The sequence below is a fragment of the Orbicella franksi genome, chromosome 1 (assembly GCF_964199315.1).
Source record: "Orbicella franksi chromosome 1, jaOrbFran1.1, whole genome shotgun sequence".
NCBI lineage: Eukaryota > Metazoa > Cnidaria > Anthozoa > Scleractinia > Merulinidae > Orbicella > Orbicella franksi.
This window is the reverse complement of record NC_138145.1, coordinates 23,566,737-23,581,873: the sequence shown is the minus strand read 5'-3', so window position 1 is coordinate 23,581,873 and position 15,137 is coordinate 23,566,737. Positions and strand designations below refer to the sequence as shown.

The 15,137-nt window shown below is 40.9% G+C and overlaps 1 protein-coding gene across 1 annotated transcript; it reads left to right on the top strand.

Moving 5' to 3' along the window:
* Window positions 1-3,551: 3,551 nt before the first annotated feature.
* On the top strand, window positions 3,552-14,350 carry LOC145497625 (uncharacterized). Its single transcript, XM_081477448.1, has 3 exons — window positions 3,552-4,525; window positions 6,003-7,578; window positions 10,087-14,350. Exons 2-3 carry the CDS (start codon window positions 7,380-7,382, stop codon window positions 13,323-13,325), a joined length of 3,438 nt encoding a protein of 1,145 aa, XP_081333574.1. The 5' UTR covers window positions 3,552-4,525; window positions 6,003-7,379; the 3' UTR covers window positions 13,326-14,350.
* Window positions 14,351-15,137: the final 787 nt, after the last annotated feature.

The following is a 15,137-nucleotide window of genomic DNA, read 5'->3' as shown; positions in this document are numbered from 1 at the left end:
ACACACAAGATAAACAAAAGTTTCGAGTCCCTCCCTCGCCACTCCTCCATCTCCACCCCCCAGCCTCAGTCCCCACTCTGACAACTTTGCGACTGATGACTGATCCATTACGCTATGCCAGATGGATTTCCATCGCGCTCCCGTTCATGGTTTCACTTAATGTTGTTTTAGCTTGTGATGTTAGTTCAGTCAATTCTAGTGCTCTTTTCAATTTCTGACTTCATCTGTTTCAACCATCTGTACCAAATGAGAACAAATGAAGGCGCAGTCATCGATCTCGTATTAAAAATACCGCTATTGCAACTTAACATGTTGAGCCGCGATAACATAACTTCTGAAAGTCTTGAAAAGCTTATTTCAAATAACCTGAGTGATACATTAAGGTGAGTTTGGAGTGGCTTGAAGCGATTTATAATCATAAGATTTGACTCCTAAAACGGCATACATAGTATTGATATACTGTTACATATTATCAGATCTTCGTAGGATCATTACAGGCCTCCTGCAGTGTTTCTTTTAGGTCTTTAGTGTTTCAGACCCAAATAACGTCTGCAAAGGAGACTTAGTTCAGGTGGCTCATAGAAGTTTCAAGCATTTTTAGCGCTTCTTTTTTGACGATTTTGATGAGTCAGTGCTGCGGTACTTTCTCAGTTAATGCTACAACAATGGCATCAAACAAAGGACCAAACATTGGTGACAAGTTATGATCAATTCCTTGCCATTTCAAGTTACCAAGGCAACTGTATGACGTGTTCAAAAATATCCTTAATTTTACCTTAGAGTGTTTTTAACTAAAAAACGAGGTTTGTAACCCCATTTTTTATGACAGAGTTGTAATCAGCCAAGATCATTCAAGAACCATCTTAAAATGTTCAGAAAATTAAAGCAGATGTGATCTCTCTTAAAATTAAGGGTGTTTTGCTAATGCTATGATAATCTAATTAACCCTTTGCAATGACCACTGATTTCATTACATGTAAATTATATGGCATTGATTAAAAGAGAGTGAAAGTTTTGATACCTAAAAAACGGTTGGGAAATGCTTGGAACTGTTGTGAGTGGTTACTTAGTGACATGACATAATAAGAAAGCTGATATCACATCTGAGTGTTTTTCATGCTTTGCCTGATTGGCTTGGGTAACAAACTTTCAGTCATGCAGGAGCTACAGCTCAACATTGTTCATGCAGAATCAGGAGGCTAACACCAAAGACAACTTGCCACAATCAGTAATTGTAAGATGCAACGAAAGTTTGGTGACCAGGTTTTAACGTTCAACTTGTGTTGTTGTCACGGGCAACAGGCTGCATTTCCACTGGTAACTTGTCGGCCTTTGATGTCATTGGCAGCAAAGCACCCGAAATTGTAGCAGGCAATATATTTGTTACCATTGGAAACGAGGTAAGTTGCCCATAGCTACAGCATTTTTTTCACCAAAGCTCCATCACGCCTAACTCAACTGATAATCATAGTCACTTGCCACCGTGAAAAATGAGTGTCAGAAAAGACAGCAAGGCAAAAATGCCACATTCTGGCAAATTTCCAAACATTTCTTGAATTGTAAGGTACTGGCATTCTCATCAAAAAGTCATTCTAGGGCATTGTAGTCTCCTTTTCAATTCTTTGTAGCTAATATCAAAGCGTTCCGTTACTTTGCGCGACAACCAAAGTAACGGAAAGCTAAGAGCACTTGATCCTTATTTTTACTGGTCTGTATTTGCTGTCATTACTTCTTTGGTAATATCTTAGTTGTTTACTAGTACAACCTAGTATAAGCAAAGTAAATTCCAATCCCATATGCGGTCGCTAATTTAGATTAACAAAGTAAGTTAAGTTAGCATGTGTGTGCGATAATTTGCAGAGCATGTATAAACCGTACCAGCCTGGCTGAAACATTACGTGTTTTATAATATTGCGGTTGTGCAGTATTGAGAGTAAAAAAAAAAGAGAATAAAATGAGAAACAAATTTAGCTTACCTTCGACTACGTGTTATGTAAACTTCACCGTAAGACAAAAAAGGTCCCATGCACCTTGGTCACGTCCCATGACAGCATATCCATTAATCAACCAAAAATGGCTTGAACTGAATACATTGTGAACAAGTCATCCGTGGAGCGTTGCCTCCGACGAGCTATAAGCTCTAGTCATCTCTAGTTCCCCCTGATGGATAAGATGTTTGCACGTAAGCATCAATCAGCTTCAATCGAAAGATAGGATTCAGTACTTTAAATAGTGTTAAAATTCTCACGACATTGTGAACAATGGGCGACATACTTTATCTTCATCGATTCTGCTTTGCTAATTGGCCCTCTCTGTGCAGAATTTCCTCGAGCCAACAATAAACGGCCACCGTAGACCCACCGCTCTTTTCCGCTGTCAGGCCGCCATGTTTGATTTCATTTGCCGTGGACACGTACTGCGTCAAATCGTCTCTTCGAGTTATGTTCGGAAGCGGAAATAAAACGAACACTTTCCGAATTAAAATTTGGCTTGTCGTGGACTGCTTTTCACTTTCTGTTGCACTGACTTTTTAATATTTCGCGCCCTTCTTGTGAATATCGAATCAAAATCTTTCTTTAATTGAACGTGTACTATAATATCGCAACTGAAAAATTACTAAGAGCAAGTACCCAACCAGCAAAAGCGCTTTGGTTAGAATCCTTTTACTTACCGGCCAGAATTTTCTTTTTCATTCAACGCAAGCTGTACACGCAACTTGAATGTTAAAAGCTAAATTATAACGGTAGCCGAAAACTAAACGATGGGAATTTTCAAAAATCTAAGAAAAAAAAAACTTACATGTAACGGAGAGTGCTGTTCTGAGCTGCCGAAATCGACTTTTCGCGGTACGTGAGCTCTAGAAAGGATCTTACTGACTAGGCTGGTTGCATACACGCAGGAAGCGCAGTAGTTTTTTCTTGTTTTCAGCTGATTTGTTCAAGTATGTTCTTCATATTGTCGTGACCTACTAGTTTTCACCCTGATAATGTTTTGTCCATCCTTGACAGAAAATACACATTACAGACGTTGGAGGTAGCCAAAGAGTTGTGGACTGCAGACCACGAGTAAAATGCAGACTGGGGGTAAAATGAAGACTGCATACTGCATACTTTTTAAATATATATCGTGTTATTTCCATTATTGAGTTCTAATCGTAAAACAGGGTTATTAATGCCACATTTTAGCAATCGGAGTGAAAGTCTGCACTCTGGTTAGCTTAAATATCACTCATGTTAGCCTTAATAACCGTTCCGGTTAGCCTTTTTGCGGTTCGCTCTGCATTCTGCAGTCTGCATTTTACCCTTAGTCTTGCCTACTCTCGGTCCGCAGTCTGTAGTCTGTAGCGCAGTCTGCGGTTTACACTTACTGCTCTACACTACACTTGATTTTTGGCATGAGAGTACGTAATACATCCAGTGACGTTACAAGGCTGTTTAATTTTGGGCGCGCCAAGATTGCCGCCAATTTTAGGCTCAAGCAGCCACTTCAAACGGCTGGAAAAGCAGTTTTCCCTCACAGTTCGCAAAAAAAAAAAAAAAAAAAAAAGTCGACAGAGTTTTTAGGTGAGGTTCAAACTTTATTATTGAGCAAAAATCTCAGATTCGAAAATTTCTTCTCAGTGGCCGGCACTCTAAAGACCCCTTTTATAAAGCATGTTAAAAAATAGCCCACAAACACTACGCACACTCACTGGTTAACAATCGTGTTTCTAATAAGGACGGTCCCTACTATATACAAAGATTTTTGCACCAGATTAGGACCATGTGGAAAAAGTAGATCTTTGCAAGGGTTATTGGAATCCACAAAGAAAAATGGGGGTTAGCCAAGCATTTTTAACAGATAATTAGCCTTGAACCTCAACAAAATGTTGACATCAGCATTTTTCTGAAAAAGGAAGAAAAGGATATTTCTTCACAAAATCTCCCTACAGAAAGGCAAACACATTTATAAAGATCTTAAAAGTACTTGGTAAAAGGTAACATAAAAACCATTTTTGGTATGTTTTTAATAACAAAATGGTTGTAACAGCGCTTTTAGCGTCTCTGAAAGCCTTCCTCTGGTTCAGCGAAAATACAGTCTAAATAGTTTTTCCTCACAACCAGAAACTAATCACGTGTTGAATAGGCTTGCCACTTCCATTTCATAACATAAAATGAAGGAGTAAGCACGCATTTTTTAAAGTTATTCATCTTCAGTTTTTGAAAACTTTTACTGTTACATGTACCGTTACATTTTTTCCTGTCACCTTCCCAGTAAGTAAGATACTTGCGTCTCTCGCACTTGTTTTGCGCGCACAGTACGCCATCTGCAGGTATATGTTTACAGTTGGACTTCAGTATAATTTTCGACAGGAACAGCTAGTTTTTCAGCTGGAAGCCGTTGACAGTTAGCTGTTAGCGATACGCTGCTATTCTGGTATTCCCGGTTTTAGAACAGGTTAAATAGAAACGGAACAAGCACGAGCTGTTGACGTAATGATGGCGCAAGCAAAGAGAATTTACATTTTGATGATTAAAGTAAACGAGTTGTTTTTTTAACCGCGCGGCCATGGGCCGAGCGCGGTTCATGGTTTACCCGTGGTTTTTTTTTTTTCGACTTCGGTGCGAGCAGACCCAAGCTTCCACTCGGCTAAATTTTGAGTCACGCAACCTGTGATGTTTACTCGCCAAAAGCTGTTGAAACAATAAATCTCATCTTTCGCGGGAATAAATTAAAAACCCAGCGCTCGTCAAAAATTATATTTTTTCACCAGAAATTTAGCTCGGAACATATACATATTTATATTTGTTTGAATCGTCGATGAAATGACCTTTTCCGGATATTTTTTCCTTCGGGGTCAACCGAAACCTCAGATTACAAAATCACGCCGAACCCACATGTTGCAAAAAAATCTCTTCAAAACCCTGACTTCGAAGCGATATAACACTTCAGCGTTAATAGCTACCACACATCGGCAGGCGGTAAATCTATTCCTTAACAATCCAGCTTTATCGTGTTAAAATTTCAGCGAAATCGAACAAAACCAGAATTAATTAGAATTTTTTTGTGACCTCACTTCCCAGACTTGTCCTAACAAAGGAAGCAACGGTCGCCCATAGCAACCGAAAAACACGAACATAACAAAGCCGACGTTTCGGCCAAAAAACTCCACAATTATCGCCTGAGAGTTTAAACTTGAATGGGAACATCTTTTTCGAACCTTTTTCAACTGATTTAGACGAAAGACTGGCCTCGGCGGGCTACAAAAACGACAAAGAGAAAAAACAGAACAAGACAGCAGAACAAGCCGATAATATTTCATCGCGTGGCTTTCGACACGAAAACGAAAATACAGCTTACTTCTGGATAAATTCAGCCTTAGAAGCCAGCAACCGGTCCCAAATTACTTTCTGTATCCTTACAAATGTCCTGATTTCCATCTCCGAAAGATTTTGCCCCAATTTTGAGCAAATAAACATTTCGCCGGCGGCGACCGCCATTACGGTGGCTTGCATACTAAATTAGCGAACTTAACAAAATTCTCCCGAGGGGGGGGGGGGATACGACAAATTTGGTGAGAATCAAAAGTAACGCCAATTTTCTGTCACGTTTTCAATCTGTGGTCACTGGAGTGACCAAAATCGATACATCGGTCGGGATAGGGTTTTTTTATGACTTGTGTGACTACTTTGCTAGCCCTTTACTCGTGGAAAACACCAATTAAATTTAATCATGACTTTTAAGAAAGAAAGCTGTTATTAATAGTGTTATTATTGTGTCGTTGATATCGTTCATGCCCATACATATCCCGAAGAAAGTTCTAGATTAAGACCATTAAGTCATCGGAGATTTGTCAACGGCTACCACTGATGGTGCAATAATACAGTTTGTGTTGATCAAGTGATGTGATGTCTACAGTAAGAAAAGAATCATCAATGACTGCTCTGGAATGTGCACTGCGTTCCGACGGTAGTGCTAAGCGAACAGTTAAATTTTAAAAGCGCGGTTATAAGATCTAACAGATCTTCTTGTTTTTTTTGTTCTAGTCGCGGAAATTTCTGAAAGAATTAGAAAACATGTTCTCCGTGTCAGATAGTGATAGATAGTGAGTAGCGTAGCAGTGTGCTCTTGTTCACAAAATGATGGCCGTTTCTTGGCGTTTTCGAAGTGTCTGTGAAGAGGATTTAGATAAAGTTTGAACGACGAGTAGATTTACACTAAAACAGTTAGATTATTCGCTCTCTATGCGTGACCCGGGCTGCGCCCTCGTCAACTATCACGCGATAGAAATCGAGAGCGAATAATCTAATTGCTCCCACAGCATTTCTCGTTCGCCCAAACTTCCATTCATGTTTCTCGATAGAAACACGGTACATGTTTTCCGCTATTTCTTAAATAAAGGTACATTCCCCAGGTACTTTCGAACCGACAGTACAGGCAGAGATGATCTACAGAAACTGAAACTAGGACTGAAACAAGCAAACAGGTGATTACAGATAACGATCCACGGACAAGAAGAAGACAAAGAACCACAAAACCTGTTTTTTTTTTTTACATGTAATTTTCTGACCGTAAGTCGTTTAGGGGACATTTACAGACTTGTTTCCATAAAATAGTAGTGTAGCAATCTTAACGTGGCCAACAATCAGCTACAAGCTAGCCGAGCCATGCTTCTCTTTATCAAGAACGAGAACAAGAACGGCTGCCGAAGGTTATCGGACTTTTATTGAATGATTCCCTTCAAGTAGTTACTGACCGGCTAATACTGCGACCCAAGGATCACACCAGCAAAGGTACGTTATTGACTTTTTACGACGAAATTATGCGAGTTCCAATTTCCTTCCGGTCCGACCCGGGGGGGGGGGGGGTGGTACTCCCAGAAAAAAGTGGGTGGGGGTGTGCGGCCCTCTTCCAAAAACCATGATTACCCAATTTATGTCCAAAATCTGCGATTTTTCCTACCCGATTTATGACCTGGCCAAAAATTCGATACCTTGACCAAAAATGAGATTTATGACCGTTGCGGCTGGCACAATTGACGAAGGGCTTTTGTTGATGGTCTCATCGATAATGATGAAAAACTACAATTAGCTTCCTCCTAAAAGACATACTTAATTCAAGTCTAGGGTGCAAAAGCCATACCCTATTTATGACCAAAACGGCTGAAAAACCATACCCTTTGGGGCCGCACATATCTACATCAACCTCTCTTCTACCCGCCCACCTGGAGCGGGTAGAAGAGCGACCCTGACTATATACCTATATAGCCCATATAAGGGAATACTCCCCACCCTTATGGACTTCCGGTCCACATTTCCGTCTTCGTCTAATAATATGCTGAATTGCGAGACACTTTCATTCGCCAGTAGTCAACCATTACGAATAGATAAAAACCCATTATGCGGATACATCAAAATTTGCGTTTACATGTCACGTTAACAAAATTCAAAGTTCGTGACTCAGTTTATAGAGTTGCTATGACGAGTGTTCCCCTTTTCTATCTGCTTGGGATGGGGCTCCTTCAGACACTGATTCTTCTGAGTGTGCGTGTTCAGCTTTCCTCCGGAGAGTTATCATTGGGACCCCGAGATACCTACGGTGAGTGAAATGATATGGGAAATGTTCATTTCGCCTCGGAGGTTCAAAAACTTAACGTTGCTTGAGTAAAATTTGCGGGTATTCAAACCGCGAGTTGATTATCAAATCAACTTTATGCTATCGGACATCATCACCAACCGAACCATTACGGACATCATCACCAACCGAACCATTACGGAAGTTGGATGTTGTTTGTGATTACTAATTTAGCTGGGCTCTCCGTTGTTTTCTCGTGTGGCAACAATGCAAAGCTCTTAATTTCACTGAAAAAAATGGTTGCCAGGTGACCTTTTGGGTCGTCTCAGGCGACCGGACGAACACTAATCAGTCGATTTTAGCTCTGAGATGTCCCAACGTTGTGCTGTTCTTGAAGCGGTCAATGTAAAACGAAGACCGTCCGGGCTAACCCGATTAATATTCAGGCTAACCGGGAGCGCAGACTGCACTCCGATTAGCGTGAATAACGCCTAGGTTAGTCTGTTTACGGTTTAAGCTCTTGACATTGGAAGCAAAACGACCATACAGTCTGCATTTTACCTTCAGTCTGAATTTTCCCCCAGGTCTGCTGTCTGTAGTCTTCGTTTTAAAATATGCAATTTTCGGTTCTGTCCTCGTGTACCCGTTCACAAGAACCAATACAAAAGACCCAACAATGTTCAACAGCGAAACAAAGGTTCGTAAAGAAAGGAGTACAATGGTTACTCCCTCTGTGTACTGGTACACCAGGACACAACCCAATTTTCCGTGTTCGTTTATGATCAAGATCACGGCGTGTGAGGTTCTCGAACTCAGTTAACGTTCCTCCTATTAGGAGCTTCACGAGGTCCTTCACAGCAAAGTTCCGAAAGAAACGAATGCCCGCAGCGATAAAATTTCATTGTTGATAGCAAATCTCAAAGTAGCGACACAGAAAACAACGGCCATCCGACTTTAGTGACCTCAAATTCGGATCAAACGTAATTTGACTTGCTTAACCAAAATGATCTCATAGTTGGTTCTTATAACCTTTATTTACGCTAACTTTCATGGAATTGTCTGCCTTTCTATTTTGGATGTTTTTTCGGTTGTTCTTATCTTGACAAGTCAAGCAATCCATTTCGCCGATAAAAAAAAAAAAAAAACTTTGTATACATTCGTACAAACATTGTCACTGTACAAATAGAGTGGAAGCTCTCTTACAGGGCACTCTGGTAAGCGGACATCTCTACTTCAAAAAGGCCGGTTTGAACTCCCATACAAACGATGTATTTATTCATTTCCGTAAGCGGACGTGCTCGTAAACTTTGTTCATTTTTGTACAAATATGTATTGTCGCTGCACGCACAAATAAACACTTTCAGAAAGGGCGTATGAATTTGAATAACAATACTTTGTACATCCTTAGCCTCGTACTTATGTTTCAAGACAAAGGATTTTTCACATGAATGCGAGGCTTAGGATGTCAAGACAGTATTTTTATTCAAATTTAGGCGCTATTTATGCAAAGTTCCATAGTTCCTTTAATTCAGCATATTTCAAAACGCACCTTTTATCACGTTTTTGAATTAATTTCTGATCTGAGCTTGTAAACAACTTAGTTTTTATGGAAGAAGGCGTAACTAGCATTAAAGTCAGACTGCCAAGGAATAACAATGTAAACTTGGAAAGAATATGGTTTCGATACTGCTTGCTCGATCGAAGGAGAAAATGCAAAAGAAATTTTTATCAAAGGAAACTAATAGCTCAATGATATTCTTGGACTACACGTGCACATTACATCATACTATATGGTTCATGACCTCTGGAATTGAATGAACAGAAAAAAGATCGCCGTCTGGTTAATAGACCATTTTACAGTTGTCTGCTCAGTGACCTGGCCTTTGTATGGCAACGAAGCAAGAGTTGACCTTGTTTTGATACAGACCTCACTGCTTTTGTCATGTAAATGCACCTAGTTAGCATCCGAACAACTTGTTTTACACAGCAAAAGCAGTGAGGTCTGTATCAAAACAAGGTCAACTCTAGCCTCGCTGCCATACAAAGGCCAGGTCACTGAGCAGACAACTGTAAAATGGTCTATTCCAGTGCATGATTTCATGATTGCCATGTGTATAAGGAATTGTTACTTAAAGGAGCTCAGTCAAAGCTTTTTGAATCATTTTGGCCACGTACTGAAAATCAACTTTAAATTGAAAGAAACTTGAAAATAGTATTTTTACTAAGATAGAAAAACATCGAAGAGCTAATAATAAACCATGAAGGAACAAGGATGGTTAAGGATCCAGAAGATTACGAACTTGAAAAATTTAGCCTACTTTTTTAAAGATGCACAAACCGTGACGTAGGTCCTTTAATAAATCTATGAACCAAATTTCGTCCATCCATATGGATAGCAGAAACGTACGTGTTTTCCTAACACCAATTGATACAAAATGCCAGGTGCCCCTACGCGAAGTCTTTCAAATCTCCGTAAACAGTTTAGACTAGTTAGACATCAGCATTGAGTAATACAAAATTATCTCCTTTCAGATTGGCAAATCTTCGTTGCCAACGAGGGCTACGATTGTTTGAAACGCGTTTATAAGGATGGCGAGTTTCCCATTGTCACCTACGATAAGACGTTTACACCCGACCAAGAAAGGGAAGTTCTCCTCGACATTTACACAGCAACAAACGGCCAGCAGTGGTACAACAATACCGCGTGGAATAGTTCAACAGCTCACTGTGCCTGGTATGGTATCACGTGCCACGACAACACATACGTTAAAACTATCGTATTGGCTTACAACAACTTGGACGGTTCTCTTCCTTCAAATTTGTGGAAGCTCCGGAACTTGATGGCATTGTGCACTCCTGGCAATCCAAGACTGAGGGGACGCATTGGTGACTTTTTGTTTGGAAATATGAGCAAACTACTCACCGTCGAACTCAACGCAGCCTCTATTTCAGGAGATATTCCTCAAGATATCGTCAGGCTGGGAAATCTACAGAACTTCCTGGGCTGCACCATGCACGGTGAGGGGTTCACTGGTCGTTTGCCAGACGACATAGGAAACATGACAGAGCTACGATTACTGTGTCTTGGAGGAAATAACCTAACCGGACAAATTCCAAGAAGCATTTCTAGATTAAAAAAGCTCTACTATCTGGACCTCCGAAACACACCTGATATGATGCATGGCCATCTAAGTGACTTATTCTCGATTTCTTCGTTGAGTTATTTGTTAGTGTCTGGGGTCAAATTAATTGGCAAAATGCCTTCAATGCTGCCAGCAAGATTACGAAGTCTCGTTCTTCCTGGAAACAACATTTCGGGCCAATTTCCCCAAATAATTCCGGAAATTAACAACCTTACGGAGCTAAATGTGGCAAACAATCAACTGACAGGAGATATCCCTGGTCAGTTGCTTCTTTTTCCAAATATTGAAATGATCGATTTGTCGCAAAACAAGTTTTCTTCAATTAACAAGGGGAAGCCGTGGTCAAAAAATGTCAGCGCAGGAGTTAAATGGCACGTTTCGCTGGCAGGAAATAGAAATTTGAACATTGAATTGACAAGCTTTATGGAAATCTTCTCCAGATTTGTCAACCATCAAGGAGGTCCATTAGTTTTAAACTTGAGCAATTGTGACATAGAAAGTCCTCTGCCCGCAAACTTGTTTTACTTTGGAATGACTACCTGCGATTTACATAAAAACAAGTTTTATGGAAAGATACCGGATATTTTTACCGACAAATCCATCCTGACTTATTTTGACATCTCCTCGAATAGCCTGTCGGGAAGCTTTCCAGTAGGGATCCAAAATCTCATCGCCCTACAATATTTGGATATTTCTGGAAATCCTTCTATGCGAGAAGCAACTAGAGCATCGTCGCTCGTCTTTCGTCCTGACTTTTCAAGAATGTTCAGACCACCTCAAGCAGATAACTTTACTTGTCCTGAAGGACGGCTCACAATAAGCAATGGCCGCATTCGACTGGATCCAACATTTTACGACTACAAACATTGCGTCTGCGATACAGGTTTCTACGGAGATAGCGGACTGTGCAAGAAATGCATGGATGGTGGGAAGTGCCCTCAGTTTGGCTTCACTGAATCAAATGATCTCCACCCGAACATCATGACATTGCGAAGTGGCTACTGGCCTTCACCCACTCCTAACAGTGCCACCCATCTGGCCAAGTGTCCCGTGTCAGCGGCATGTAATCCATCAGATTCCTGCACATGTCGCCTCGAAACCACACCAAAACACACAAACTCGTCCCACTACAGACCTTCAGTATCGTCACTGATCACAACATGCAATCAATCCTGTATCTGTCATCAAGGTAATACAGACAGGTTTTGCTCTCGTTGTCAAGACGGATTTTATAAACTTGGTGGACTGTGCTTTAAATGTGCAAAGGGCAACCTAATTTACTACTATCTGTTTATTCCTTCCTTTGCTGTGTCATTCCTTGCTTTACTTTGGTCATATTTTTACTTCGAGCTGAAACCAATCAAATGGTTTGCAGTTACGGCAGCTCATTTTATTTTAATGTTAACATTAATGTTGTTGGAATTACTGCCAGCCTGGGTTTTCAAATTAAATCTGGTGATCTTTGTGCTGTGTATGACCAGTAGAGGAAAAGCCGCCCAATCTCTCATCAGCATCACAGTGTTTTATATCCAAACCATGGATTTCATGATATCCAGTGTCAATGTTTGGCCTAAAAAAGTCGTAGTGGCTCAGACGTACTTAAGTAGTTACTGGAACCTTTATTTTCCTTCGCTTTCCTGCGACTTACCTTCCTTTTTCACTCCCGTTGGTAAGTTTGCTTTTCTGCTTCTTCTTCCAGTTGCCTGCATGGCAATGATAGGTTTGTATTTCATCATTTTGATGACTTACGACAGGTTCCGCCCACACCAGCGACGCAAGGAAAACATTCATTTCAAATGTCGTCAAAGTGCCTTCTTTTGCCTTAACTTTAGTTACTTTCCTATTGTCAAGCAAACTCTCTCCATTCTACGCCCATGCCACGATGACCGTAATGTTCTTTACATGCCAAACTTTCCCTGGATTGAATGCACCTCTCACACTTATAAAACACTATCAGCCCTCAGTTTCGTCTCTCTTGTGTTTTATCTTATTGGGTTTCCCTTGCTTCTCGTTTATCTGATGGTTGTTTTCTTTCGAAAGAGAGACATCATGAGTCCTGAAGATCGCCAGAAACTTGATGCTTGGCTTGGTCCTGTCTATTTACCCTACAAACCAAAGTACCAGTACTTCGAGATTTTCATGCTTATTCGACGCTTGCTACTCGCCATAGCGTTATCTATGATTTCTTCTTCCTCTTCTTTGCAAACGTTTGTGGTTTGGCTGATACTTATGGTCTCAGCCATTCTTTACCTATGGTTAGAGCCCTATAACAAACGGCCCATTAACCGATGGGCCCAAGAGAATGTTTTCGAGCCCTTAGTGTTGTTCGTGTTGTCCATGTCATTTATGCTGGTGAGGTTTTCGGCTTTGGACAGCTCCTACACAGTTGCATTCGTCTGGGTTGTGATGTGTGTCAATTCATGTGTTCTGGTCGTTCTAGTAGGTGCTATTTTGTATCTTCTTGTTGTCACTGGTAACAGTCGCGACAATGGCGACTCGGTTCGAACTGAAAATAGTGAATGCGATGCGAGTGCAAGAGAAGATGAAAGCAATAACGATGACGATAGACGCTGCTTGCTGCCTGTTAACGAGCACCCGAGTAACGTGTCTATGGATGACACTGCCTGAAGCGTTAGCCTAAAAAACGCTTTCTCTTATTTGAGTTTAAACTCAAGATAACGGAAAATAATTGTAAAGTTAGAGCTTAATGCCTATGTGAACGTTATTCGACATGCATGGAACAAGGTTTAAAGTATAACTTAAGGTTTTGTACATACTCATTGATGCTGGTTATAGCTTCAAAAGGTGCATGTTTATAACTTCAGACTCTGAATATATTTACATGAACCCAAAAGTTCACCATCGTCCTATCGTAGATGAAGGGAAACCAATTAAGAATCGTAATTGATGCTGTCAAACAAACAAAAAAATGCTTGTAAAGTAATAGGAATCCGTGAGGAAGTATGTTAGTTAACGCTTACCAAGTTCCCCGACCGCGTACAGGGGTTTTCTTTGCCAGTTTCTTCGACTTAAGCGGAAGACGTGGCGATAAAAAGCTCCTCAGGCACCAGAGTAAATCGAGCGGTTTTCATTTGAGTGTCGAAAGTGATTCGCGTTTGCTTGTCTGCGTTACCATACTACATGACTGGCTTGGGAAACTCGCGCCACTTTGTCGTCCCACCAGAAGTAGAACAACGTGACGAGCGTGACTCGCGGGCATATGCTTTCTCGTACTTCGCATCAGCCGCATGAAATTACTTCGGGTTTTGATTGGTTCATTGGATTGTTTGCGTCCTTTGTTATTGACTAGAGTTATATATTATTTTGGTTTCGGTTTTACGACACTCAATTGAGAAACGCTCTAAGGACAATTTTAATTGCCTAAATTCACCAAAAAAGGGGCAAATAAAAAGAAAACCGGGTCGCCTACGTTTTAAAATATTTAGCTCTGGTCTTTCTTAAAGATTTCAGCAAACATCATGGTGCAAGATATAATAGATATTTCGCTTCATAAATGAAGCGACAACTGCACATGTTTTAATTACAGTTTTAAGTAAATGCCGGTTGACCTGTTTTTCACCTTGTCTGTAAGAATACTGATATGACTTCCCGTCCACACTACGCCGGAAAAATTTGAAAACGGTGCCGTTCATTCCGAAGACGCATCAAGTGTTTTCCGTGTACACTACGCCGGAGAAATTTAAAAATGCAACAATTATCGGTCATTTCGGATTTGTGTTTGAGGAAACCTCTGGCAAGGAAATCACATCATGATCGCGATGTCATCGTTTTCGAAAAGCCCCGTTTTCAAATCGTTTTTCGTCCACTCTAAAGCCGCGGAAAGCTAGCGTTTTTACATTTCTCTGATTTGAAGAGCATTTTCGAAAAGCTTCGTTTCCGTGACGGATTAGTGTGGACTGTAGGCCTAACCGTAGAAAAAAACTGCGTTTTTAAATTTCTCCTGCGTAGTGTAGACGGGACCTAAGTCGAGAGGAGTGGAGTATCACACTTGAATTTGTGATGAGGTTCAATATCACTTGCTTTGAAATTGTTTGATTTGCAAAAAGAGTGAAGAAGGAAGAGTGAAGAGTGAAGAGTGAAGAGTGAAGAGTGAAGAGTGAAGAGTGAAGAGTGAAGAGTGAAGAGTGAAGAGTGGAGAGTGGAGAGTGGAGAGTGGAGAGTGGAGAGTGGAGAGTGGAGAGTGGAGAGTGGAGAGTGGAGAGTGGAGAGTGGAGAGTGGAGAGTGGAGAGTGGAGAGTGGAGAGTGGAGAGTGGAGAGTGGAGAGTGGAGGTTGGAGCGTGGAGAGTGGAGAGTGGAGAGTGGAGAGTGAAGAGTGAAGAGTGAAGAGTGGAGAGTGAAGAGTGGAGAGTGGAGAGTGGAGAGTGGAGAGTGGAGAGTGGAGAGTGGAGAGTGGAGAGTGGAGAGTGGAGAGTTGAGAG